This window comes from Berghia stephanieae, chromosome 10 (assembly GCF_034508935.2).
Source record: "Berghia stephanieae isolate SIO BIC M18660-M18661 chromosome 10, UCSD_Bste_1.3, whole genome shotgun sequence".
NCBI classification, from domain to species: Eukaryota; Metazoa; Mollusca; class Gastropoda; order Nudibranchia; family Aeolidiidae; genus Berghia; species Berghia stephanieae.
The window spans coordinates 13,236,751-13,263,000 of NC_088369.1; the positions used below are offsets into that span (position 1 = coordinate 13,236,751).

General features: G+C 35.6%; 1 protein-coding gene across 2 annotated transcripts in view; it reads left to right on the forward strand.

Annotated features, from left to right (window-relative positions):
- LOC144980538 (anosmin-1-like) overlaps positions 1 to 26,250 on the forward strand; it is a 37,118-nt gene that overhangs the window by 1,915 nt on the left and 8,953 nt on the right. For both annotated transcript variants that reach the window (XM_078928197.1, XM_078928198.1), the window contains exons 2-12: positions 6,870 to 6,929; positions 8,145 to 8,213; positions 9,184 to 9,469; positions 10,908 to 11,065; positions 11,512 to 11,650; positions 17,277 to 17,407; positions 18,198 to 18,275; positions 20,403 to 20,459; positions 21,395 to 21,491; positions 24,592 to 24,714; positions 25,471 to 25,577. In XM_078928197.1, coding sequence (XP_078784323.1) covers positions 6,870 to 6,929; positions 8,145 to 8,213; positions 9,184 to 9,469; positions 10,908 to 11,065; positions 11,512 to 11,650; positions 17,277 to 17,407; positions 18,198 to 18,275; positions 20,403 to 20,459; positions 21,395 to 21,491; positions 24,592 to 24,714; positions 25,471 to 25,577 — 1,305 coding nt within the window. The remainder of the gene's footprint in view (positions 1 to 6,869; positions 6,930 to 8,144; positions 8,214 to 9,183; positions 9,470 to 10,907; positions 11,066 to 11,511; positions 11,651 to 17,276; positions 17,408 to 18,197; positions 18,276 to 20,402; positions 20,460 to 21,394; positions 21,492 to 24,591; positions 24,715 to 25,470; positions 25,578 to 26,250) is intronic.

Here is a 26,250-nt window from a genome sequence, read left to right on the forward strand (position 1 = left end):
TCACAAAGAACCGGCAAACGCACCCTCTAAAACGCTTGAATTTGGAGGCGCGCCGGAAGTTGATCTACGAGTAACCAAATTTAAACTCCCACTTCACTTTCTTCCTTTGTCTCGATTGCCGAAGTTGTGGATTGGTTTGGTTTTCATTTACATCATCTGTTGTTGACAGTTCAGTTGTATTGTTCAACGTGGAAATGTGATTTCAGCTTCATGACCAGTTATCGAACTTCATTCTATCTTTGAATTCGTTTCGGATTTGGTGAATATAAATACCTATATAATTGATATTATTTTTAAACAGTGAATTGGTGTGGTGCTTGCCTCTGCCAGCTTACCACCCATCACCTGTTGTTTCTTTTAATTATTGATCTTAATTTTATTCATCTTCTTTCTTTTTCTGTTTCCTCCTCCTTTCCTTTTGATTCTCTTTTTCTTTCCCCCCCCCCCCCCCCCACCACTACTACTCCTCCTCCTTCTTCTTCTTCTTCTTCTTCAACTTCTCTTCCTCCTGCTTCTTTTTTTTTTTTTTCTTTCATGTTTAATGCTTTGCACACCATGTATGAGATATTTTTAGTAACTTCTTAGCGTCTTAGCCTTAGCAAATCATATTCAAGAATTGGATTTGCCCTTGCAGGGATTGTTTCTCACTTTTTTCTTAACTGTAACTGTAATTTAATCTATGTCTTTATTTTTATAAATTTTAAAGTCATTTAAGTCACCCTTTTTCTTCCCCCTCTTCATGTCTTGTTGGTTAATGTTGGCAGTCAGTTTTGAAAAACATGTTTTGCAGCATGTGCGAGACCTTGTCTGAAGGCTTCTGCCCAATTGAATTTTTTAAAAATACATAATAGTAATTTAGCATTGAAAATAGCTCGCCCTTGCGGGAAATTACTGCTCTCTTTTTTGAAATAGTAACTTAGCAATTTGTTATTAAATTGATTATTTGAAACTGACCACCTTCAGTCACTATTCTCACATTGTTCATCATTCTTTTTAACTCAAGACATCATTATGGCTGATCAAGATCCTGCTTTGACTGCTTATATAAACAGTGAGCTGCTGCCACTGAAAAATGGCAATGTGATTTATATCTACCTTCGTCACGACATTCCAGTAACTGCAAATTACATACATACACTTTTCATCAATCGAAGCTATGACTGCACATGTGATGCAATTGCTTTGAAACTAAGACGTTTGGTGAAGGAATATAAAGCAAAGAAAGAACGAAAGTGGGATTATCCTAAGTTACAGAGTCTCCTGGCATCCGAATTCAGTGTACCTGTGTCTGGTAGGAAAAGAAATGTTGTGGAGGGGGCTGCTATCGTGGATAGGGATAATGAGACTCAGGCTGTAAATCCACTGGAATTGAGAAATGATTGTGCAAAATGTCCTGGGGTGCGAGTGGAGAAACAAGGATTATTTAAAAAGCTCAAGGATACCTGCACCTCTCTTCGGAGACAGAGAAATATAATGTCCAAAACTTATAATGTAAAACGTGTGAATTACAAAATTCAAAGAAAAGACTTAATGATAGAAAAAAGGCAGACTGAGTTAAGAAGTTTGAGGAGAGACAAGAAGTTGTTGGAAAGGAGGGTGAAGGCTTTAGAGTTGGTGGGGGAAAGGACTTATTTTCTCAAGATGTTGGAAAAGGAGAAGAGAAGACGAGTTAATGCTGAAATAGCACTAAACAAAGCAAAGTTAAAATTAAAAAACCTGGAGGATTTGTTACAGAGTGAGCAAAATAGAATTCTGATTTTGGAAAGTGAATTAGAACAACCAACAAATGGAGACGACGATGTCGTCAATACTCACACAGGACGGTATTGTGACAACATGCGACTGGCAATTTATAAATGCTTGGTCAGCAATGTTCCTGTGGAGAAAGCTGGCGACCTGATTCTATTCATCTCCTCTGTTCTTCACGACCAACAGCTTTCCTGTGCTCCGGGACCCTCGACTGTTTGCCGCATGGCTCATGAGCTTGGTGTGCTGTCCGACCTCCAGACTGCAGAAGCCATGTTTTTATCGGACAACACTACACTTGCATGGGGTGCCACCTCCATTGAGGGCACTCATGTGAATGAGGTCCACATTGTTACCTCACATAGGAAAACTATGTACCTGCAGGTTGGTCACTTGTCCGGTGGAACAACAGAGGACTATTTCAACCACATAGTCAACACCCTCAAGGGAATTGCTGCATCTTATGCTTCCTATACCGACCAGACAATGGAGGATGTCTTAAGTATATTTTATGCCAGCATAACCTGTACCCTGCCGTGAACCACTGCATCAGTGCTGAGCTGAGTATGCTCCTAAACAAAGAACTGGTAGAGCTAAACTGCAACGTCCATCCACTCGACGGGTTAGCCTCAACCACAAGAAAAGCACTTGGTATTCGTGACAGAGCTAAAAATATACCAAGTAATGTATATGGCAAGGACTGTCGTGCAGCCAACTTCATTTATTGTTTTTCAAAACTTCGATACAAAGCAAGTTCTGGTGATCCTGCAGGATTTAAATTATTTTTGGACAGATCTGGACTCAGACAAGGCATTCTTCCTCGGTATGTAGGAAACCGGCTCCATGTTTTGTTCCACTCTGCAGGCATCATTTACAGCCTAAAGGAATCATTCACCACCTACCTGAAGAAGTATTGCACTGCAACCCAGATTCGCCTGTCCCTTCTCGGAGACCTGAGTAACAGTGATATAATGGTGCAGGTACAAGTTCTAGGTCTCTTTGGGAAAGTATTGACTGGACCCTGGATGCGCCTCTTCTACAAGAATCCAGAGCAGAAGAGACATTTGGAAATGGTGCCTTATATGAAGGGATGTTTGAATTATCTGCATGAGCTCTCTGCTGACCCTTCTAAATTGCTTGAAGACAGCGACGATGCCTTCGGAGTCCCCATTGCAGCTGACAACGTCTATCTAGCTCTGAAGAAGGACCCTGCTGCAGAATCCTTTCCTGACATAGTTAAATGTGTCTGTTCAGCCATGCTTGCCACTCTAAGGAGACAACTCGCTCCATACATCGACGGACGTTTTAGCCAACCAACACCTTCCATGCTGTCACAAACATCTTCGGCCCCTCTCAACAACATTGCCGCAGAGCGCATTTTAGGAATGTTTGACGCCTTGTCCCGAAAGGCCCCCAATGCAACTGTTGGCTTTGTTGACAGTAAGGTAAAGGCTGCAATGAATGGCACCCTCAAATATGTCATGGCGAAAGGTCAACTTGTTAAACAACAGATGCTGCAATACGCCATCAAGAGGGCCCCAGTAATAATCAAAGAGAGGAAGGATAGGCACAAAGAAAACCTTTCTGCTGCTCAAGAACGACAAACATTGAAGGCGCAACAGAGAGACGCGACTGCCAGACGCAAAGTGGAGAAGGACGTTAAAGCTCTACTTATTAAGGAAGATCATGCTGGAATCCTTGAAAAAGTGGATGCAGGTTCACATAGTTTTGTATCCAGCTTATTGTCGGGCACAATTCCTTCTTCCTCCTTTCTCCATGTCTGGGATGTTGATGGCGAGGATACTACATTTCGTGGCACCGTCTGTGGTTTTAAAGTCGTCCGGAAAATACGTTCTCTATTGATAGACTACGCAGCTGAAAAGGGAGATGGCACCAGGTCTACAGTGACCCTAAGTGAGATAGTCACAGATACTATCATGGGTGATCTTGTTGTCATCAATGCAAGCATGGAGGATGAATATCGGGAAGATATGGAACTACAAAGATGATGCTCCAATCTTCAACTCATTAAGCCTTCTTCGGATTGTATAGAGGTGAGATAATGTGAGAAAGTGCTCATTTTGGCTCATTAATTTGTTAATAATTCTAGCTTATAAATCTCCAGATTATGTCAACTCAATATGTAGAGCTGTGCAACCGCAAAAAGTCTTCGAATTCTTTTTGTTTCTGTGTGTACATTTAGGGTCAATAACACTGAAAATGTGGGTGCCTAGGCCTAGTCAATGAAAATGATATTATTTTTCTTTTCATAGTATTTGTTACATCTGAATGTTTCATGCAATTCCAACAAACAGTTTGTTTTTTATGACCAGAGATGTTAACATTTCAGTCGACTCGGGGAAATGCCCATTTCCGCTCGTTTGTTTGTTCATAATTGGAGTTAGACGCTCAAAATTTAAGCTGTCGAATCAATGTGATGAACTTTATTCCATTTCTCAACCTTTTCAATGTCTTCTCTAACACTAACCGTTTCATGCAAATCAATCCACATCTTTTTGCTGTACAACAAAAAAAAATCTTTGAATTTTGAGGGGAAATCTTTGCCTTTTTTTAGTTTCCGCATGCACAGTTAGGTTCAATAACACTGAAATGTAGGCGCCTACTCAATGAAAATGATGTTATTATAGTTCTTTTCATGGTATTTATTACATCTGACAGTTTCATGCAATTCCGACAAACGGTTTGTTTTTTATGTCCAAAAATGTTAACATTTCGGTCATCGATTTGGGGAAATGCCCATTTCCGCGTGATAATTCATTCATAATTGGGGTTAGACACTCAAAAGTTAAGCTGTTGAATTAATATGAAGAACTTTATTCCATTTCTCAACCTTTTCCATGTCTCCTGTAACAGTTTCGTGCAAATCAATCCACAACTTTTTACAGTACAACCAAAAAATCATCGAATTTTTTTTGAAAATCTTTGAATTTTTATGTTTCCGCGTGTACATTCAGGGTCAATAACGTTGACAATATAGGTGCGTACTAATTAAAAATGATATTATTATATTTCTTTCCATAGTATTTGTTACATCTGAAAGTTTCATGCAATTCCGACGAATGGTTTGTTTTTTATGACATAAAATGTTACAATTTCGTCCATTTTCGGTCACGGATTTCGGTACTTAAATACAAGTATAAAGAAGGGTAATTCACAACACATTTTTGGCCATAACTTTGCTTCTAGTAAAGCTAGAAGGATAATTTTTGCACCTTTGTGTTTGTTGTCTTAAGGGCTTTGCCATAAGATAAGTTTTGTTCTTATATTCAAACTTTGAATTTTTCATATTTTCTTACAGGAAACGGAAAATTATTAATTTCATTAATCATTAACTAACCCACCACTATACTTATACTATTAATACTATATAATTATATATGAATCATGAATTATTAATTAAGAACACAGAAAAAAAAAGTAAGACTAAGCCTAACCTACTCTACAGTTACATATTCAATAGGTTTGTCTCATTTTTTTTCCTTGGAAATCATCTCTCTGTTCTGTACTGTTATGTTTTTATTCTTAACTTAAGATTGGTAAACATTTGAGTGTATTCCTCTTAATGGGGACTTGTGCTGGTGTCTGGGTGAGACTTTTAGGTAATTTCAAATTAAGAACACTGACTGTGTGCTATTCGAATCTACATCTGTTCCCTTTTGAACCATTTCCCCTATGTCTTACTTTTTCTTCAAGTCCTTTTAATTGTACGTCTATAATGTTTTTACAACCAATTTTCTTCCTTTTTACTGGCGCTGATATGGCCTTAATGTGTTGCAGGCACCTTAAAACCCTTAAAAACAAAGCAATTTGTTATGTTTCAGTGAGCTATAGTTTGTTGCAATATGGATTGTTAATTTTCAACTGTTAACTTTGTATTGTACCGAATTGACTAATTGATTACCAGGACTATCCCAAGATGCATTTTCATTTATAGCATTTTGTAATCGCATAGATGCATAACATAACAGAAAGCCCACTTCAACTTCAATGGAGATTTTCTTTAATTTGTCCTTGTCGCGAATAAGTCTTAGGTGTGTAAAAAAATGTTTACGACATCAAAAAGATGATCCTGAAATTACTTTAGACACCCAAATTTTCTATCCTATCTTCAAATATATTTTTTTCTCAATCCATAAAAAAAGTTTTACAATTTTAAAAAATAAAAGACGACACCTCTTTCTCATCTTAGTCAACAGAGGTAGAAGAAATCATCTGTCAAATGTGTCACTCTTACCCTTACATTTGCAGCACGTTGAAGTAGGTCATTCGCTTTTTTCACCATAACTCAGAGCTATTACTATTAGTGTTCCGTCATCAGGGGAAAATTGCAATTGAAAACATCCATACTCTAGACTAACCCTGAACCACACGTCTAAAGCATGGTGGTTTTATCTCTACATTCTTTTTTTTTCCCCGAGCACAATAAGGCGATGGAACTTGAGAATCCTGACAGTTATGAATAATTTATTCTCCAATTTCAATTAGAAATCAATTCTGTCAAAACGCTGGTTCCAATCTTATTGGAAGTGTAAAACCATTCTTCTGGTGGACTGGATACATTCCTACATTGTGTAATTGATCTTCTTATTTCAGAGTGATGGAATCTTATTTTCTAGTCTAAATATATGCTGGTCATCAAGAAATATCATCTATCCTTGCTCTTTTACATCCCATAATCCTAACAATCTGCCCATAAACCCTGCTACTAAAATAGCGATGCCACATTATGATTCAATATGTAACTTATTCATTATTTGTCTTCCGAAGGACTGTTTTTATAGACACACTTCCATGTATTTTGCAACCAGAAAAGTATGTGTGACGTCACTACATTTCTGCTCTATTGTTAGTAATTTATGCTTTTATGGGGTCCAATAGTCTTTGCAATATGGTCACCATTTTGTTTTGTAATTAATTTCATTAATAATTATTAGAAGGTGGGAGTTGGTTATCATTGTATTATCAAAATTGTGAATGTTCTGTCTTAATTTTATTTATTTCATTCATTCTCATTTCTCTTTATTTAAAATCGTGTAAATCAGCATTGGTATGGTTGTATAGCGATGGTTAATTTCATTATTTTTTTTTGTTTTTTTTGACAGGATGATGTTGACAATGGAGTAACAGTTAAAAAGTGTCGGAGAGACAAAGTGTGCAAATGGGTAGGTGTTTTATTTATTCTTGCCCTAGCAGGTTATATTATATTTATACCTAATTTTTATATTGTATGGTACATACCCCTGTTGTGTACATGGTTGTTTTGGATATATTTCATGGCTGGACAGGAACCATAAGCCTTGGTTGGCAACCCTTTTTAGGAAAAGGAAACTTTGAAATAAAACTGCCTATACATTGCGGATAAGTCTTGGATGACTAAAGGATAAGGACACATTTCTAATAGTACAGTAAAGCAGACGGAAAGGGGCAAATAGCCCTGTTGAACCTGAAAATTGCAGCTATGTATCATGATATCTCAAAATAATAAATTCAAACGTGGTGTGAAACCCGTTGATTCCAGACGTGTCGGGGCCCACCCAAATGATCTAGTGGTACTTTGCATTTCAACTGAGGAACATGAAGAAGAATTTTTCTTTTTTCTAACTATCATTAACACTCTATTATTACAATAATTGTACATTGGGCAGGTGCTTATTTGCTGATTTATTAGTACTAAGAGTTTTAAAAGTTTTAAAATAACTAACTCATTTAGAGCCTTCAGATGGGGCACATCGTTTGTCCGTATATGTAACATGACATAATTATGATAAACCAGAACGAGGTCATTTAGTCTATCACATAGTACTTTCTGTCTGGTCCAAATAAGATCCCTCCAATATTGGATCCAGAAAGTAGTTTTAAGAGTACCATAGATTATAATATATGAGAACCGTGGATCTGGCCAACAGAACAGTTTCTCTGAGATCTGTAATTGTATTGAGGAGAACAATATGTTTGCTGGTGTGTATAAGATTTTCATACAATGTGGATGTAGAAACGCTTAGCTTATATTAGGTTTTCAGGCCATGTAGAAACGTTTAGCTTACATGTGGTTTTTAGACCATGTCAAACAAATTTAATAATTGAATAATTTCCTATGCCAGGTGGTCAGTCCTTGATGATTTAATCCACTCTCATTTTTGTTTCCACTCTGTAGCTGTGTGTGATGACTACATCATCACTTCAAAATGACTAAGCCTAGCTAGTTATAACGTAAACTCAAAACTTCTTCCTTCTATGCATTTACTCTACCACCGTTTTTTGGGTTTGTTTTTTTTTATTTCAGAGTTTGCAGTCTATTATTGTTGTTTTTATGATTCATAAAAGTGAACATACTATGTTACTGCCCCATGACTTGAATTTTTTCTCTTCTTTTTAAGTGCTTGCATGCGTGTGATAGACCGAGAAAGGAATATCAAGACCAGGTTTCTTGTTCAACGCATTGCCAGGTAAATCACACTTGCTCCTTTTTCATTTTTAAATTTTGTCAGAACATGACATGAAAGAGAATGTTGAGAAGATGTTCAGCATTATCAGATAGAGTGGAGAAGCCTATTGTTTATTTATGCTTTTGTGTTTGTTTGGTTTTTTTTTGTTTTTTTTTAATGAGTCGTGTGTTTGATGAAAAATGTAGACACTTGTGTCTTTGAATTCTGTTGCTACTGATTTCCATTTCCAAATTATTTTCACTACAGTACCAATGCCTTTCAGAGCTGGTACCATTTTTATTAGATAAATAATGATAATAATATATGTTTGTATAGTCCAATCCCGCGTTGCAGTAGCTATAGGCTCACATTAAGAAGAGGGGAAGACATAGATGCTGCACATAACAATTACGATTACAAATGTGCGGCTATGTGGTCTTGTGATATGACTCTCGCTTTTGGATCGGAAGGTCCCGGGTTCGAGCCTCGTGCTCGGCGCATAGTTGAGTCCTTGGATAAGGCTCTTTACTCACATTCTCTCACCATACTCAGGTGTAAAATGAGTACCTGGCCGTTAACAGCGTTGTCTTTGTCCGAAAAATTGTAATATCGCCTAACATGTGGCATGTCCCGTCCTACATGTTAAATGTTGCTGTTGACCAGGGACCCCTTGTAAAGCGCTTTGAGCACATTTAGTGGATATTGCGCTATATAAATCTCAATTTAAAATTTTAAAAATTTAGGCTATATATACATTTAAAAATTCTATTCATTAAAGTATGTCAAACACTTAGTAAGGTGTGTTTTAAGGTATTTTTTTAATGTCACCTCAGATGAAAGCACTTTCCAAACCTGATGGGAGTCAATTTGACCTCAGTCCCTTTGCGGTGAGCTCAAATTGAGTGCTGTACCAACTGTGCTATAGGGACCCTGTCCTGAAAAAGGATGATATGCTATTGTTGCTAATCTTCACTCTTGTATTATCATCCAGAAAACTCGACCCAGAGACAACCTGATGGGACGTCAGGCTTGCAATGACAGCTGCGACTTCCTCCATCAGTCTCTCTTGGTCAAGTTTGGAACTTGTCTTCAATTTAATGGCAGCAACGGTGACGGGGCCGGCAGTGAGAAGGACAGCCTGATGAGTTTAGCTGTCAGTGCTGGGATAGATGGAGAGTGCAGGGACCGATGTCACAGAGACGTCGATTGTAATCACATGTTGAAGTGTTGTACAAGTGGCTGTCGCAAATCGTGTCTTCGCTCTATCGAATGGAATTGTGAGTTTGGTGCTGTTGTTTGAAAATCTTATTGACTCATACTATAAGAAAATGTAACCCACTGCTTCAATCTGGTGTTGAATTTGGGTAAATCACATGATTGATATTACCTTTGAAGTCTATTTTGATGAAATTTGTGTTAGATTAAGTTTTTCTAGAGAACACAACACCACATATAGACTCTTAAACTTGATTTGGGGGGGGGGGGGGGGTATATTCAAATATACTTATACTTTGATCCTTTTATTTCATATTATTTTCAACTTTTGGTTCTCCTTATGTATTCCTTTTTCTTTTTCCTTTTTTTTTTTTTTTTTTTTTCTCTCTCTTTCTCTCTCTCCATCTCTCTCTCTCTCCCTCTCTCTCTCTCTATCTATCTATCTATCTTTATCTCTCTCTCTCTCTCTATCTATCTATCTATTTATCTTTACCTATTTACAAACCACCATGATAATCTCAAGACCAAAATCATACGTAAACATAGGAAGTGCGAAAACAACTCACAATAATAATAATTACAATCCCCAAAGATTGCTTAAATATGCATGAAACCGTACTATAGGAGTGAATAGCTATGATTTTTCTGGGTGGGGATCCTGACCTCCCATAGTGGGCAGGGAGGTACATGCTATGTCTTCTATCCCCCATACCCGTTTTCCAATTGTTTCCTGTCTTTGTCGTGGAATGAGATTACTTAGTTTTGTCCTGATCCTTGCCGGAGCTCCTTGGCTGGGAGGGAAACAGTCGAATGTATAGTTATAGTTTTGGGAGATGATTTTTTTTTTTCTTGTAAATCATCTCTCTTGTTTATGCATTGTATTATGTTTAGTTTACAAATTATATTATATGATTGGTAAACATTTGAGTGTATTCCTCTTAGTTGGGACCTGTGCTTGTGTCTGGATGAGACTTTTAGGTGATCTCAAACTAAGTACATTGGTGGTCTGCTCTTGGAATCTACATCTGATCCCTATTTGTTCCCAGTTCCCCTATGTCTTACTTTTTCTTGGGTGCTTTAATTGTAATTCTAGAACTTTTTACTATCCCATTTTCTTCCTTTTTACTGGCGCTGATATAACCTAAATGTGTTGCAAGCGCCGTAAAACCCTTAAAAACAAACAAACAAGCTATGATTTGAATATTTTATGTATGTATCTATCTATTTCTCTAACAATAAATAAGAATATAAAGCTACTACATTCAGACAAAATTTAGAATAATATAGTTTTATATATTTCATCATTCATCTCCTTGTTTATTATTAGACTTGATGAGAAATATTTCATACGGGCATCCGCCATTGTTCCGATACTTTAGAGCCAGTGTTACTAAGTTACCATGCATCATTAGGAAGGAAGTGACATTACGACTGTTGAAGAGTATTGTTCTCACTTCATTTATATCCATCTTTCTCATTTTCAAAAAAAAAAAAAAAAAGACTTCCCACCAGTTCCAGAGCAGTTGAGGTTTAAGGCACGTCGCGACGGTTCTACCATGGTGGAATGGACCAAAGTTACGTCTGAGCAGTCGACGAAAGTGGTGTTCTATGTCCTGAGGTGGTGGTGCTCGTATACAAATGGAGTCATCTCCACTTTGGTAAGGGGTGTTTCTCGAGTTCATTTTCATGGAACATCGAACAAATTTGTTTGATTTTCAATGAGAGTGAACTCGAGATTTAAGATTTAATTAATCACATCAATTTTGCTCATAAATCTTATGATAGAAGATCTTTTTATTTTAAAATTTAAAAAATTTGGATTTTGTAGTTCAAGTTATTAACATAAATATCTCTGAGAAGTTTAAACAGTTAAGAATTGTTATTCGTACTTAAATAATACTGTGATTAAGCGTCTTCATTTATATCATCATTTAGGTGTGTTGATGTGTATGTGAGGCTGTTTTAAAGATCATTTTCATTTTCACATTGCACTGGCTTTTATATTGCCCCAAAATTCTTGTAATAATCTCAAAAGTCCTAAAAACAGCATTGTTTTGATATAGCTATCTAATTTTTTTTTTTCATTTTTCTTTGACCAATTCAGACGACAAAGTTGAAGATACGATTGAAAGGCTTCAATCATTCCGATGGGCTCCATCCGGGGCAGACTTGCCAATTTATGTTGGCAGCCGTCAACCAGTATGGATCCCAGGGTTTTTCCGACACACAACAGTACACCAAGAGTGCGTATTTGCCTTATTTGTTTTGATTGTGTGTGTGTGTGTGTGTGTTTGTATTATTAATACGTCCACTTATTTTAAGATACCGCTAGGAACTATTTGTGTCAGTGCATGACATAATCAGTCGGAAGGTGAAAATTTTGGATTTGCATTTATTTATTTTTTTTTAGCATTTTCTGAAAGAATATGCTCCCCAGAGCATTTTAATCTTTATTTGAAGTAAATCGGGTGATGTGTCATGAAGTTATGGTCAGATGTATGGGAAATGTATCCAGCAACTTTTCTCAAATTTCATACTTTTTTAAACTTGACTAGCTGTAAAAAAATTTTAGAAGTGAAATTAAGCTTAGCTTTTTCCCAAAGATGTACAAAAAGGGTTGATGTAATCATTTATGACAAGAATTCATTTTTTATTTTAAAAAAAAGACCTTCTAACTAAACTTGGCAATATCTCAGTTCAAACCTTTTCACCGTCCGACTGATTTCTGCATTTACACTCGTTGTGCGGCTATGTGGTTTAGTGGTATGACACTCGCTTTCGGATTAGAAGGTCCTGAGTTCTAGGCTCGCTCGGTGCATAGTTGTGTCCTTGAAAAAGGCTCTTTACTCACATTCTCACCGTACTCGGGTGTAAAATAAGTACCTGGGTGTTAACAGCGTTGTCTCCGTCCAAAAAAATTGTAATATCGCCTAACAGGCGTCATGTCTAGTCCTTAAGTGTTGCTTTTGGCCAAGTCAAGCGCTTTGAGCACTTTTAGTGAATATTGTGCTGTATAAAAGCTCAATTTTGAATATTGAAGATTGCCACAAATAGAAATTTAATAGGGAATAATAGGGTTAGAGAGTTTTGGCAGGTCGATTTGAAATGTTTTGTTCCTGATTTTGATTTTCAAAATTTGATTTTCAGTCAAATGTATAGTCAGTTTTGGGAGATGTTATTTTTTTCCTTGTAAATCATCTCTCTGTTATGCACTGTATTATGTTTTCTTTATATTATATATGATTTGTAAAACATTTGAGTGTATTCCTCTTAGTGGGGACCTGTGCTTGTGTCTGATGATCTCATACTAAGTACTTTGATAGTGTTCTCTTGGAATCTACATCTGTTTCTTATTTGTTACCTTTTCTTGGGTGCTTTAATAGTAATTCTAGAACTTTTTACTATCACATTTTCTTCCTTTTTACTGGCACCGATAATGTGTTGCAAGCGCTTTAAAACCGTTAAATACAAACAAAATTTGATTTTAGATTAAAGAGATTAAAAATTTAGTTATTCAAATCAAACAACGCCTTGTAATGATTTTAAAATGTTTGAGCAGTGATAATTCAGTGATGATATTAATAAATAAGAGTGAAAAGCGTACATTTTGGGCTTTTAGGCAGATTTATTCTTTTTTTTTAAATATGCAGTAGTGCCGCGCTGAAGACCGGTCTAGACCGCGGTCCGACGGTCTTTTAGCTGTGAACCGAAGACCGGTCCCATAGGGGAAGATCGGCGGCGGTCCTCACTTCTTATCACCTTTCAACTAGTGCGGGGCGGTCCTTGCAAGGACCACGGTCCTACGGTCTCGCGCCATAGCCTACTACTTCCCCAGCGCAGGGTTGCCAGATTATTTTTCAACAAAATGCCAGGGGAAGACTCAAAAAATGCCAAAACACTCAAAAAGATGCCAAAGTCTGTTGACTCCCACCCCCACTAAGAAAACTACTCACTTTTGATAGACAATTTACTATCATATCCTGGTGGCTTGCGTGTTTTCTTTTCTTTTTCTTTTATTTTTTTTTTTTTGTTTTTTTTTTTTTTTTTTTGAATTATACTAAATTTCCTGTTGGGGTAATTATTTACCTACTGACTACTAAGTGGAGTGCTAAACCACTACACCACGGTTGGATTTTAAGAATGAAAAAGAAATGTGAAGATGTTTGTTTTTACGCGTTTAGAAATAATTAAGAAAAGGTGTCATTTGAAGTATAATATACAAGAAAAGAAAATGCCAAATGATTTTTCTAATGCCAAACGGTTTTCAAAAATGCCAGATTTTTGGAATCTGGCATTTAAAATGCCAAACTGGCAACCCTGCCCCAGTGATTCGTTGCTTCGGTTGCCTATCTTCCACCAATCACCACCCATCCCACTTAATTAATCGCACCCACCCCCCTTTGCCATACACTAAACGACACAGACGACCATACAGGCAGACGACCACCAACCTCCACTCCGCAAACCGCCCTTTCGTGTGTGAGATGGGGGGGAACAGGAGGCGCACGCCTTGGACGATTCCATTATACGGGGTAAATTTCAAAATTTACTACACCATAATGATCGCAATGACAATGATCTATGGTGAAGGCATGACCCCTCTTCTCTAATGGGTTATTGTTTGAAATGTATGTGACTACTAAAGATGTGTGTGTTTGTGTGTGTGTGTGTGTGTGTGTGTGTGTGTGTGTGTCGAACCTAGCAAGTAGCAAATCCGATTTTTTGTTTTCTTTTGTCCATCTCTTGTCACCACTCCTTTCTATCGAAGTGTTGTCATTTAAAATAATACAATAATATTAAAATTTCGTTGGTGTTTTTACTAATCAAATAATATGAGTTTCATTAGTTTCTTCCTTTCAAAAAACCCAGTTATAACGTCTGAATTTTAAAAAAGTCCAATAGAATATTTGGGGACCCCGATAGCTCAGTTGATAGAGCACTCTCTTTATACGCAAAGGGCCAGAGATCGATCCGGGTGCAGTCGATTTTTTTCTGAATCCCTGTCTACTCAGCAATGAATGGGTAGCTGAGTTTGTTAAATCTGGCGAAAAGTCACCATCGACCCCTCTTATCACCTCATCCACCCCCTTATTATAACTTCACGTCTCTCTCTTACTCTTCAATGCTCGCTGCCCTCTAATGTGTGTGTGTGGGGGGGAGGGGGGGGGGGGGGTAGGAGTTGCGTGTGTGTATCAACGCCACGAACAACTCGATCAACGCCTTGGGCGATGCCATTATCTCCGTTAATGGGGATAAATTTCAAATTTTATTAAATTATCGAAGTAACAATGAAGTACGGTGAGCAAATAAAGAAGGCATCACCCCTCTTCTCTAATTAAGTTACAATTTGAAATGAGTGTGACTACTCCGTGTGTTTTACTCCTGTAGACCACGGTTTTCATCGTGTAGCGGTCTTTAACGGTTCAAGAATGAACGATCCCATGGTCTCATAAGTCAAACCGGTTCGAATTTCCAACAGTCTCTCAGGAATGTTCAATGTCGAAAAGGACCGGTCCTTGCGGTCTTCATTTCCCAATGACCGTAGAACCGTGGTCCTTAAGCTTGCCAAGGACCGCCCCGCACTAATATGCAGGTTTTTATTTGTTAGCTGAGTGGCAGGGTTGACTGTATTTGTTAAAGGTTTATGTTGACTGTATTTGTTAAGGGTTTATGTTGACTGTAGAACCCTCTAGGTTTGGATTTAGGGTTTATGTACATATTTTATAGGGCCCTCTAGGTTTGGATTTAGGGTTTATGTACATATTTTATAGGGCCCTCTAGGTTTGGATTTAGGGTTTATGTACATATTTTATAGGGCCCTCTAGGTTTGGATTTAGGGTTTATGTACATATTTTATAGGGCCCTCTAGGTTTGGATTTATGGTTTATGTACATATTTTATAGGGCCCTCTAGGTATGGATTTAGGGTTTATGTACATATTTTATAGGGCCCTCTAGGTTTGGATTTAGGGTTTATGTACATATTATATAGGGCTCTCTAGGTTTGGATTTATGGTTTATGTACATATTTTATAGGGCCCTCTAGGTTTGGATTTAGGGTTTATGTACATATTTTATAGGGCCCTCTAGGTTTGGATTTAGGGTTTATGTACATATTTTATAGGGCTCTCTAGGTTTGGATTTATGGTTTATGTACATATTTTATAGGGCCCTCTAGGTTTGGATTTAGGGTTTATGTACATATTTTATGGGGCCCTCTAGGTATGGATTTAGGGTTTATGTACATATTTTATAGGGCCCTCTAGGTATGGATTTATGGTTTATGTACATATTTTTTAGGGCCCTCTAGGTTTGGATTTATGGTTTATGTACATATTTTATAGGGCCCTCTAGGTTTGGATTTAGGGTTTATGTACATATTTTATAGGGCCCTCTAGGTTTGGATTTAGGGTTTATGTACATATTTTATAGGGCCCTCTAGGTGTGGATTTAGGGTTTATGTACATATTTTATAGGGCCCTCTAGGTTTGGATTTAGGGTTTATGTACATATTTTATAGGGCCCTCTAGGTTTGGATTTAGGGTTTATGTACATATTTTTTAGGGCCCTCTAGGTTTGGATTTAGGGTTTATGTACATATTTTATAGGGCCCTCTAGGTTTGGATTTAGGGTTTATGTACATATTTTATAGGGCCCTCTAGGTTTGGATTTAGGGTTTATGTACATATTTTATAGGGCCCTCTAGGTTTGGATTTAGGGTTTATGTACATATTTTATAGGGCCCTCTAGGTTTGGATTTAGGGTTTATGTACATATTTTATAGGGCCCTCTAGGTTTGGATTTAGGGTTTATGTACATATTTTTTAGGGCCCTCTAGGTTTGGATTTAGGGTTTATGTACATATTTTATAGGGCCCTCTAGGTGTGGATTTAGGGTTTATGTACATATTTTATAGGGCCCTCTAGGTGTGGATTTAGGGTTTATGTACATATTTTATAGGGCCCTCTAGGTTTGGATTTAGGGTTTATGTGCATATTTTATAGGGCCCTCTAGGTATGGATTTAGGTTTATGTACATATTTTATAGGGCTCTCTAGGTTTGGATTTAGGGTTTATGTACATATTTTATAGGGCTCTCTAGGTTTGGATTAAGGGTTTATGTACATATTTTATAGGGCCCTCTAGGTTTGGATTTAGGGTTTATGTACATATTTTATAGGGCTCTCTAGGTATGGATTAAGGGTTTATGTACATATTTTATAGGGCTCTCTAGGTATTGATTTAGGGTTTATGTACATATTTTATAGGGCCCTCTAGGTTTGGATTTAGGGTTTATGTACATATTTTATAGGGCTCTCTAGGTATGGATTAAGGGTTTATGTACATATTTTATAGGGCTCTCTAGGTATTGATTTAGGGTTTATGTACATATTTTATAGGGCCCTCTAGGTTTGGATTACCCTAGCAATATATTTGAGGTGTATGTGTGTGGATTTGTTAAGGGTTTATATTGACTGTATTTGTTAAGGGTTTTTGTTGACTGGATTTGTTAAGGGTTTATGTACATATTTTATAGGGCCCTCTAGGTTTGGGTTACTCTAGCAATTTATTTTAGAAGAATTATTGACATTTACTCAGAAATCGATGTGTAACCAAACTGACCTTATGATTTTAGAGCTATTTTGAGATTTTTTTTTAAAAGACAATTTTAATGATAAAGGGCACAAATCATGCGATTGGGTTTATACTGATTGGATTTTATTTTTTTTTAATTCAAATTTCGTTTTTGAGAAAGAAAAAGTGAAGAATTTTTGTTAGCCTGTTAACAATATTAACTAGCATTAATAAAGTTATTATTATGTTTTCATTTTATTATGACTCTTATTTGCTTTTCTACCTTCCGCATTTAGAGTTCCTCCGTCCGTCCAAACCTGGAAATTTGGAGACAGTCCGTTTCAGGTTGAAGAATGAGAAGGTTGATGTAACTATCCAATGGCAGCCTCCCATCTACACTGATAATTTACCTATCTCAAGATACTTGGTAAGACACAATCAAATGTTCATTTTCATGTTGAATGTCAGGAAATGACAATTTTATTTAGTTAATGTTGATAGTTTACCTATCTCAAGATACTTGGTAAGACACAATCAAATATTCATTTTCATGTTGAATGTCAGGAAATGACAATTTTATTCAGTTAAGTTGAAGACCTCTAGATACAATAGCATATTAATCAGAGTTCCTTTCAGTATTCTTAGTTTTGGATCATGTCGAATGACCCAGAAAATAGACACCCCGCCGCTTGGAGTAGGATTACTTTGTTTTGTCTTACCCCTGGCCATAGTCCTGAACTGGGAGGGAAACAGTCAAATGTGCTATAGTTTTGTCTGATGATGTCTTTTTCCTTGTAAATCATCTCTGTTATTTACATTGGGTGACTCTCATTCCTGAGACATACCTGCCGAATCTTATGAATTTTTCATAATTTTACGAATTTTAGACAAATTTCATGGCCAATTACTAAATTTTATGAAAAATTACGCATTGTTTATTCTCAGTATTACTTAAATAATGATGATAATAATAAGAACTGCTACTACTAATACTAATTTCCTTTTCATATTACTAAAAAATTGACATAAAATTTACTAAATTTAAAGTTTTCAATTTGGCAGGTCTGCTGAGGTTGAATTTTTAAAAATAAACAAATAAATAAAAGAAGAAGAAGAAGAAAAAATATATCATTATCTACACAAAGAAGTTTTTGATAGATGCATACGAAGCGCAGGAGATTGAATCTTTTTTTTTTTTTTCATTTTATTTTAAACAGGTCTTGTGGAGTGATCCTTTGCCCAGGCCTATTCATGAATATGAGAGGAGACATATGCACAATCAGACTCTAGATGGAGTGAGTAGAAGATAATTATGATTTCTGGGTGGGGTTCCCGACCTCCCAATTGTGGGCAGGGAGGTACTTGTTTCGTCTATTCCCCCTGTATGTTTTCCAACATGCTTCCTGTGTTTGTCTTGGAATGAGACTACTTGGGTTTTTTATCCTGGCCCTGGTCGAATACCCTTGTGCTGGGAGGGAAACAGTCAACTGTATAGTTAGAGTTTTTGGAGATGATATTTTTTTTCTTGTAAGTCATCTCTCTATTATGCCTTGTATTATTTTTGTTTTACATATGATTTGTAAACATTTGAGTGTGTTCCTCTTAGTGGGGACCTGTGCTTGTGTCAGAATGAGACAATTAGGTGATCTCAAACTAAGTACACTTATAGTGTGCTCTTAGAATCTACATCTGTTCCCTATTTGAACTAATCCTCTCTGTCTTCCTTTTTCTTGGGTACTTTGATTGTAATTCTAGAACTTATTACTATCCCATTTTCTTCCTTCTTGGAGCTGATATGACCTAAATGTTGTTGCAAGCGCCGTAAAACACTTAAAAACAATTATGATTTTGGCCTGATTGTAAATTAGACAATATTGTTAATATAGATGTCTAAAGTGAGCATTTATATTGCGCAAAATCCACTAAAAGTGCTCAAAATGATTTATAAGGCATCCCAGACCAACAGCAACACGTAACATGTAGAACGAGACACGACTCCTTGTCAGGTGATATCACAGAGAAGTCGTTGACCATTCATTCAGAAATAAACACAATGTAGAGTAATCGTCCCCTGCCAAGAAGTCTATGTATGGAAATGACCCTGTGCGGCTATGTGGACTAGTGCTATGAAGGTCCTGGGTTCGAGCCTTGCGCTCAGCGCATAGTTGAGTCCTTGGAAAAGGCCCTTTACTCACATTCTCTCACCGTACTCAGGTGTAGAATGAGTACCTGGCCGTTAACAGCAGTGTCTTTGTCCGAAAAATTGTAATATCGCCTTACAGGCGGCATGTCTCGTCCTGCATGTTAAATGTTGTTGTTGACCAGGGACCCCTTGTAAAGCGCTTTGAGCACATTTAGTGGATATTGCTCTGTATAAAGCTCAATTTTATTTTTAATTATTTTTTTTACGCTGGTTTTGGCCAGGAAATTAAAACCAGGAACATAAAACAACTTTAAATATAGATTGTATTCTGTAACATTCATGGGTGCCAGTTTTCCGGTTCATGTCGGAATCCGGTTTCGTGATATCTCGAAGTCAAATACCTCCGGTTTCAGGAGTTTTTAGTAAAATAACCTAATAGCATCGGTAAAAGTTCGAAAACTCGTCCATCACTAAATTTTTTTTTTTATGTTGAGGGAGTACCTCTGGCCTAGAGAGAGACAAATGCACTGTGAGTATTTCGCTATGTATTATAAGTTGGTTTTAAAATCAAATTAATTTCCTCATTGTGTCATAATAATGGAATAAAAACGGTGATGAAATAAGAAGAGTAAAGTTTAGGCCACATTTTCAGTAGGAACATTTTCAGGTTTGGCAAAGTGTCGAGATTTTAGTTTCATGTTTCAGCACTTCTTCCTGCTGGTACCCATGATAACATTCCAAACATACTGCTGTTTGGGGTCATGACGGTATTGTGTGTATTGTTATTTTTTTTTTTTTTTTTTTTTAATTTTTGTCTATCATTAGAATAAGTTCCTAATGTTAGTGGGTAATATTGGTGTAAGTATATTTGTGTATGAATGTAAATGTATCTGTGATTGAGTTTGTGTGCATGTGTATGTGAATGTTCGTTCATATGTATTCTCAAAATTGTCAAAGAATGAATGTTTGAATGACAATTAATATTGTAAAGCGTCACTGAACACTTATGTGGGGGTTGAGTGCTATATAAATAACTTATTATTATTATTATTATTATTATTATTATTATTATTATTATTATTATTATTATTATTATTATTATTATTATTATTATTAATATTATTATTATTATTATTAATATTATTATTATTAATAATAATATTATTATTATTATTATTATTGTGTTGGGGTGTCCTGTTTTAGCTGTTTGAAAAGAAAAGTTGGTCGCTTAGCATTTTCTCATAACCGTAAGATTAATTGTTGATGAATTTACTTTCAGGACAGAACAAGTTACACTATTACAGGATTAGAGCCGGGCATAGTTTATTTTGTACAGGTTAGTATGCTTTAAAATTTGCTCTAAAGTCTAAAGCTTAGCTGATCCTGAATATTCCTGAGAATTTGACAACAATTCGACATTTGACCAAAGTGCTGTCGACTTTTTAATGTAAAGGTTGCTGCTCGAAACTATGAAGAAATAAATAACAATATGAAATTGAATGTAAGCTTCAATTTAATATACAAAAACAGATAAAATGGACGTTTGGGTTTCCCCTTTATCAACAAAACAGGATTGAGATAATGTGGTAGTGGCGTTGTTAAGATGAGTCATTTATTCATCTTAACAATGTCACGACCACATTATCATAGTAGTGTTTCATTCATCCTGTTTTGTTGATAAAGGGGAAACCTGAAACATCCATTTTATCTGTTTTCGTATATTAAGTTGAAGCTTACATTCAATTTCACATTATTTATGTCACCTTTTTATCAGAATAATGGAGACAGTTAAATTCACAGATTAATGATTAGCCAACATGATTATACCTTCCTACAACAGTGATTTTGTTTGTGTTTTTAATGATCACAAAAGTAGCCTGTTGTTCATTCCATCCTCCATACTCTAATGTGAGCATTGGTATTGACGTGTGTTATGGTCACATTTAGTCATATTATTTTGATTTATTATTGATTTGTGTTTCTTTTATTCAATGTTGTTATTGATATTATTATTATTATTATTATTATTATTATTATTATTATCATCGTTGTCATCATCATCAATATTATTATTATTAATCTTATTATTGTTATTATTATTATTATTATTATTATTATTATTATTAATCTTATTATTGTTATTATTATTATTATTATTAACGGCTACTACTACTACCATTTCATTGACTTCTTAACTTTTCTTTGCCTATTTGTTTTTATTGAATCTGGCGAAAATTCTTTTATTCTTTTTCTTTTGTTTTTTTTTCTTAGGTGAGAGCAGTGGTCAACTGGAAGAAGCGTTCCATCAAGGGAGATCCGGTGTCTACTTATGTGGAAACTTATTCCATTCCCCGAGCTGTTGAGCCAGGTAAGTGTCGGTGTCATCATTTATGACGGCAAGCCGGTAAATACTCATCAGGCAATTGCCTGATATCAGACAATTCATTATTCCCTATCTCTGGGAGAGAGAGAAAGAGGTTGTAAATACTCAGGCAATTGCCTGGTATCAGACAATTCATTATTCTCTATCACTGGGAGAGAGAGAAAGAGGTTGTAAATACTCAGGCAATTGCCTGGTATCAGACAATTCATTATTCTCTATCACTGGGAGAGATAGAAAGAGAGCACAGTGTTCCAAATTGCTTCTCAGCGATCTTTTAGTCTGAGTCACTGAACCGTGAAGTCAGTGATTTCACGGCAGGTAATCTTAATCCTGGGTGCATTCCTTACTAATCCCTATCTTCCGTTTTTTTGTGTTAATTCAAACATTTTCTCACCCGATAATTAAATATAACATTATATTTTTTAGTTGAATATCATTTACCCTTCTTTGCTACACATCATTGTGAAATTTTTATCAAAATAAGTTTATTGGTTATGTTGTAACTTGGGTTATAAAAGTATGTACATAATAGAATTTTGAAAAGTGATTTCTCAAATATAATTAGTGATATCTCATTAACCAAACGATAGATTTCCTTCGTTGATAATTTATAAGTTTTAAAATTTTATTGTCTTTTAGGTGTGAAAGTTCGGTTAGTGCGCGAAGCGTAGTTTATTTTTTATGATTTTTTTGGTTTCACCTATCAGGTAAAAAGGGAACATACACTTGAGATACACTTAAAAATCTCAATTCACTATGTTGTTTATGTGCTAAAGGTGCACTAACAGTTAAAGAAAAGGCTAAAAATAGGAAAAACATTTTTTGTAAAGACTTCAAAAATGAAATCAAACTGTTCTTTGACATTGATATTGGAACGGACCTTAAAAATAAACATTTAGAAGTTATATGCTATAAATGTGAAAAGAAAATTAGAGACATGAAAAACATATAAGAGTCTACTAGCAGTTGTAGAATCTTACAAGACCTGTGAATTGCTCACTGATGTGCCTCAAGAGAAAAAATAAGAATGGGAAACTAAGATCCCAATCACAGAAGAAAAAATAGCCTTAGTTGTTCATAAAGAGAAACTGTCAGAACGATGTGGGCCAGTCTGCAGTTTCTTGATGATATATTAAAAACAAACAAAATCATATCTCAAGTATGTCATAGTCGTAGCTTCATAGGAAATCATTGCCATAGATATTACACACAAGACGTTTACGAAAAACTCACTGAAAATGTCGTTTCTAAAACATACATGTATACAAACAATAAATTAATCAGGGACAAAGCTGAAACTATAAACAAATGTTTTGATGAAATAAATGGAGCTTATTCTGAAATACATTCACTAATTTCTCACACAAAACCAGTCACAGAGACAGTAATAGAAAGTGTTAATAGCAAGATAGAGAAATATATGACAATATACCGTAATTACTTTCCTCAAAATGTACTTCCAAAACACCACATATTGGAAACCCATTGCATACCTTTTATGAAGAAATATACTTTTGGTCTAGGTCTTTTAGGAGAACAAGGAGGTGAATTGTTACATTCAACAATTTCAAAAATTGAAAAGAGAACACAATCAATGAGAACATAATCATCTCAATTAAAAACAATAATAAAAAGTAACCTCCTGCAGGTTTCTCCTGATATCATGTCGTATGTGCCCCCCAAAAAAAGAAAGTTAGAGAGAAATGAAAATTTGATGAATCAAACAAAATAATACTTAAACATCTTAAAACATTTGACATATTACGTGGTTAAACTTCCTCTAAAAATAGAGCTGTTATTTGTATATTTTGAGTTATATGTTGCTTTCTCAATCCCCTTTTTTTCTCTTTTCTACTTATCCCTTTCTCCCTCCAACTATCCTCCGTTCAATAGCTACATCCTCCACCACAAATCTTTTTGTTCTTTCTCTACCTAAACAGATCCATACACATACCAACACACACTAGCAACTCCCCATCTCTAACACAAACACACACACACACACACACATATAAACACACACATGCATTGACACGCAAATTACTTAATATCTAATTTATAAATGGGTTTGGACGCATTAATGGACTCTACTAGTTTTCACAATGACTTTTAAAATAAAATGAATTCAATTCTTTGTAAACACAGAGAAAGTGCTGGGTATCTGCTTTTTAAAGAAAGTGAATATATAATATTAAAGTATGTTTGATGGCATTCTAACTATATTCTGTAATCTGGAGTTGTAATACAAGAGAGATTGCATATTGAATCCTCAAGGCCGTCGAATGTTGAATGGGAGGGTTCAAATATCTGACGGAATAGTGAAATAACCAAATTTCCGGCACATGTGAAATTTTGTGACTAATTAGAAATAGTCTTTGACTTTTAATTAGTGAATTTTTTAAAACTTTGGTCGTTTAAATTTTTAGATAATTAAGAGTTTATTATGCATGTTTGAGTGAATTTTTTTTCAAAAATACTCTGAAAGTTAATGCTTAGTGTGAAAATTATATACATCTTATTATTAATAAAATTATATCAGAATAAAAATCATCTTCTCCTTTTTCTAAGTAATCACTTTGTATTTATAAATAACATTTTTAAAATAGTTAAAAACAGGTTTAAAAACCATAACAAAGGTTGATAATTTCAATAGTCACAAAAGGCTCTGACTGAATAGCAGAAATCGGTGAAGCGTGACAGTATGCATTGTGAGAGCAGGGGTAAAGCGGGCTGAACTAAAAGATCGCTTTTGGAACACTGTGAGAGAGAGAGGTTGTAAATACTCAGGCAATGCCTGGTATCAGACAATTCATTATTCTCTATCACTGGGAGAGAGAGAAAGAGGTTGTAAATACTCAGGCAATTGCCTGGTATCAGACAATTCATTATTCTCTATCACTGGGAACATGTATTAGACAAAATAGATTTGAAGAAATTTTCTCCCTTATCTCTCTCTCTCTCTCTCTCTCTCTCTCTCTCTCTCTCTCTCTCTCTTTCTCCCTCTCTCTTTTTCTCCCTCTCTCTCTCTCTTTCTCCCTCTGTGTGTGTCATAGCTATTCAATGTATTACTTTCTATCATTTCCAGTCGACCACGATTATCAAGAGGAAGAAAAGAGTTCCAGCTCGGTCGTCTACAACGTAAGCATCTCCAAACCTGCTTTCATTCAATCGCAGCTCAAGGCTTGGGTCACTTGGAATATTCATCCAGGTGAGTATGTAAAGGGATATCATGTCAGGGACAGCATGATACGCTCTTTGCTTCATACCCAAAATGTACAGAGTTTGATTCCCTGTGTGGCCTTGAGCAAGCTCAGTTTGCGGCACTGCACTGCGGATGACGTATGGGTTATTCCAATCTTCCCTTGGAATAGTCTCAAGAGACAAATTCCCCTATGGGATGAATAAAGGGAATTTTAGGTTTTCTGTGATAAGGTACAGTGATGCATTTCTTCCCTCATCAACTACCATACTTCCATTACTCTAAGTCTTACTTTTTACTATAAGACTTACTTTTCCTGGGTTTTTTCACTGACCCTAGTGATTTGCAATGTCATTTAATAATCTCAAAAACAAAAATATGAAGAATATAATTCGTCAAACATGAATTTTAAAAAAGATACTTATATAAATAACATTTCTGTATTTATTAGAACTTTTTTCAGTTATTGGATGCAGTGGCAGACTTAATTAAGAATTGTTTTGGTTTTAAAGTCAATTCGTCTAAGTTGTTATACAGTAAATAGTTCAATTTACATGAATATATAGACAAGTTAACAATCAGCAAACTTTGAAGTCGTAATCGTTTATAATATTATAGTACCATCTTAATTATGAACGATTTCAATCAATGAAATACCTAGAATGTGATGTGAATCATGAGTCATGTTTTAGTCAATGGTCAATGTTATTCTAATGTGAAAGCTTTTTATTTTTTATTTTTTTTCTTGGTGCTTTCCAATTTCAGGTGTGGACGTGATGAAGTTTTTGGTTTATTGGGTTCCAGAGGTTTGTGATGGTGAATCAGGAGACACAAAGACTCGGGACAGAAGGGAGAATGAAGCTACTACGCATGTGAGTTTACTTTAGATATTGTCTGGTGATAATGTTGTTGTTTTGGGGTGGTCAGTAATGTTATGTTGCATATTATGGCTTTAAGCATTGCGTGAATGTGATTTCAGTCAATCTTTGACTGAATGACAATCACAACAGATGTGTAAAGACCGTTTTCAAACAAGTTACTTTTAGTGTACACCTAATTGTGTAAACAAAGGGCTATTGGCACGTGACAAATTAGGGAGCAGGCACATGTGTAAGATCTGAAAATGTGTGTATGAAACGGTTCCAGGCAAAACAGAAAGAAAATTACAAGAAAAGAAAAAAAAAAGAACAAAGTTTGTCCTCTGTCTGGATTTTAAGTGAATTTTTTTGGTTTTTGGCTGACTATTGTGTTTGAGCCCAAAACGTTCCCATGTTTTGTATTTTGTTCTTTTTCAAAGCTTTTATATTCATTTTTGTTCATTACTTTTTACAGTCCACAGCCTCTAGCAGTTTAATAACACGTTGATATTTGAAATATGACACTTTATTTTTCATAAACAATTATTAGCATTAAGAATTGAAGATTTGTTAACCGTTTAAAACAAATGTTACATTTGATGACCTACTAGAATGTGGTGTTGTGTGTATTAAAATTAGAAATATTAACTTTTTATTTTATCCAAGTCCGAAGTAATCATTTGTTAAC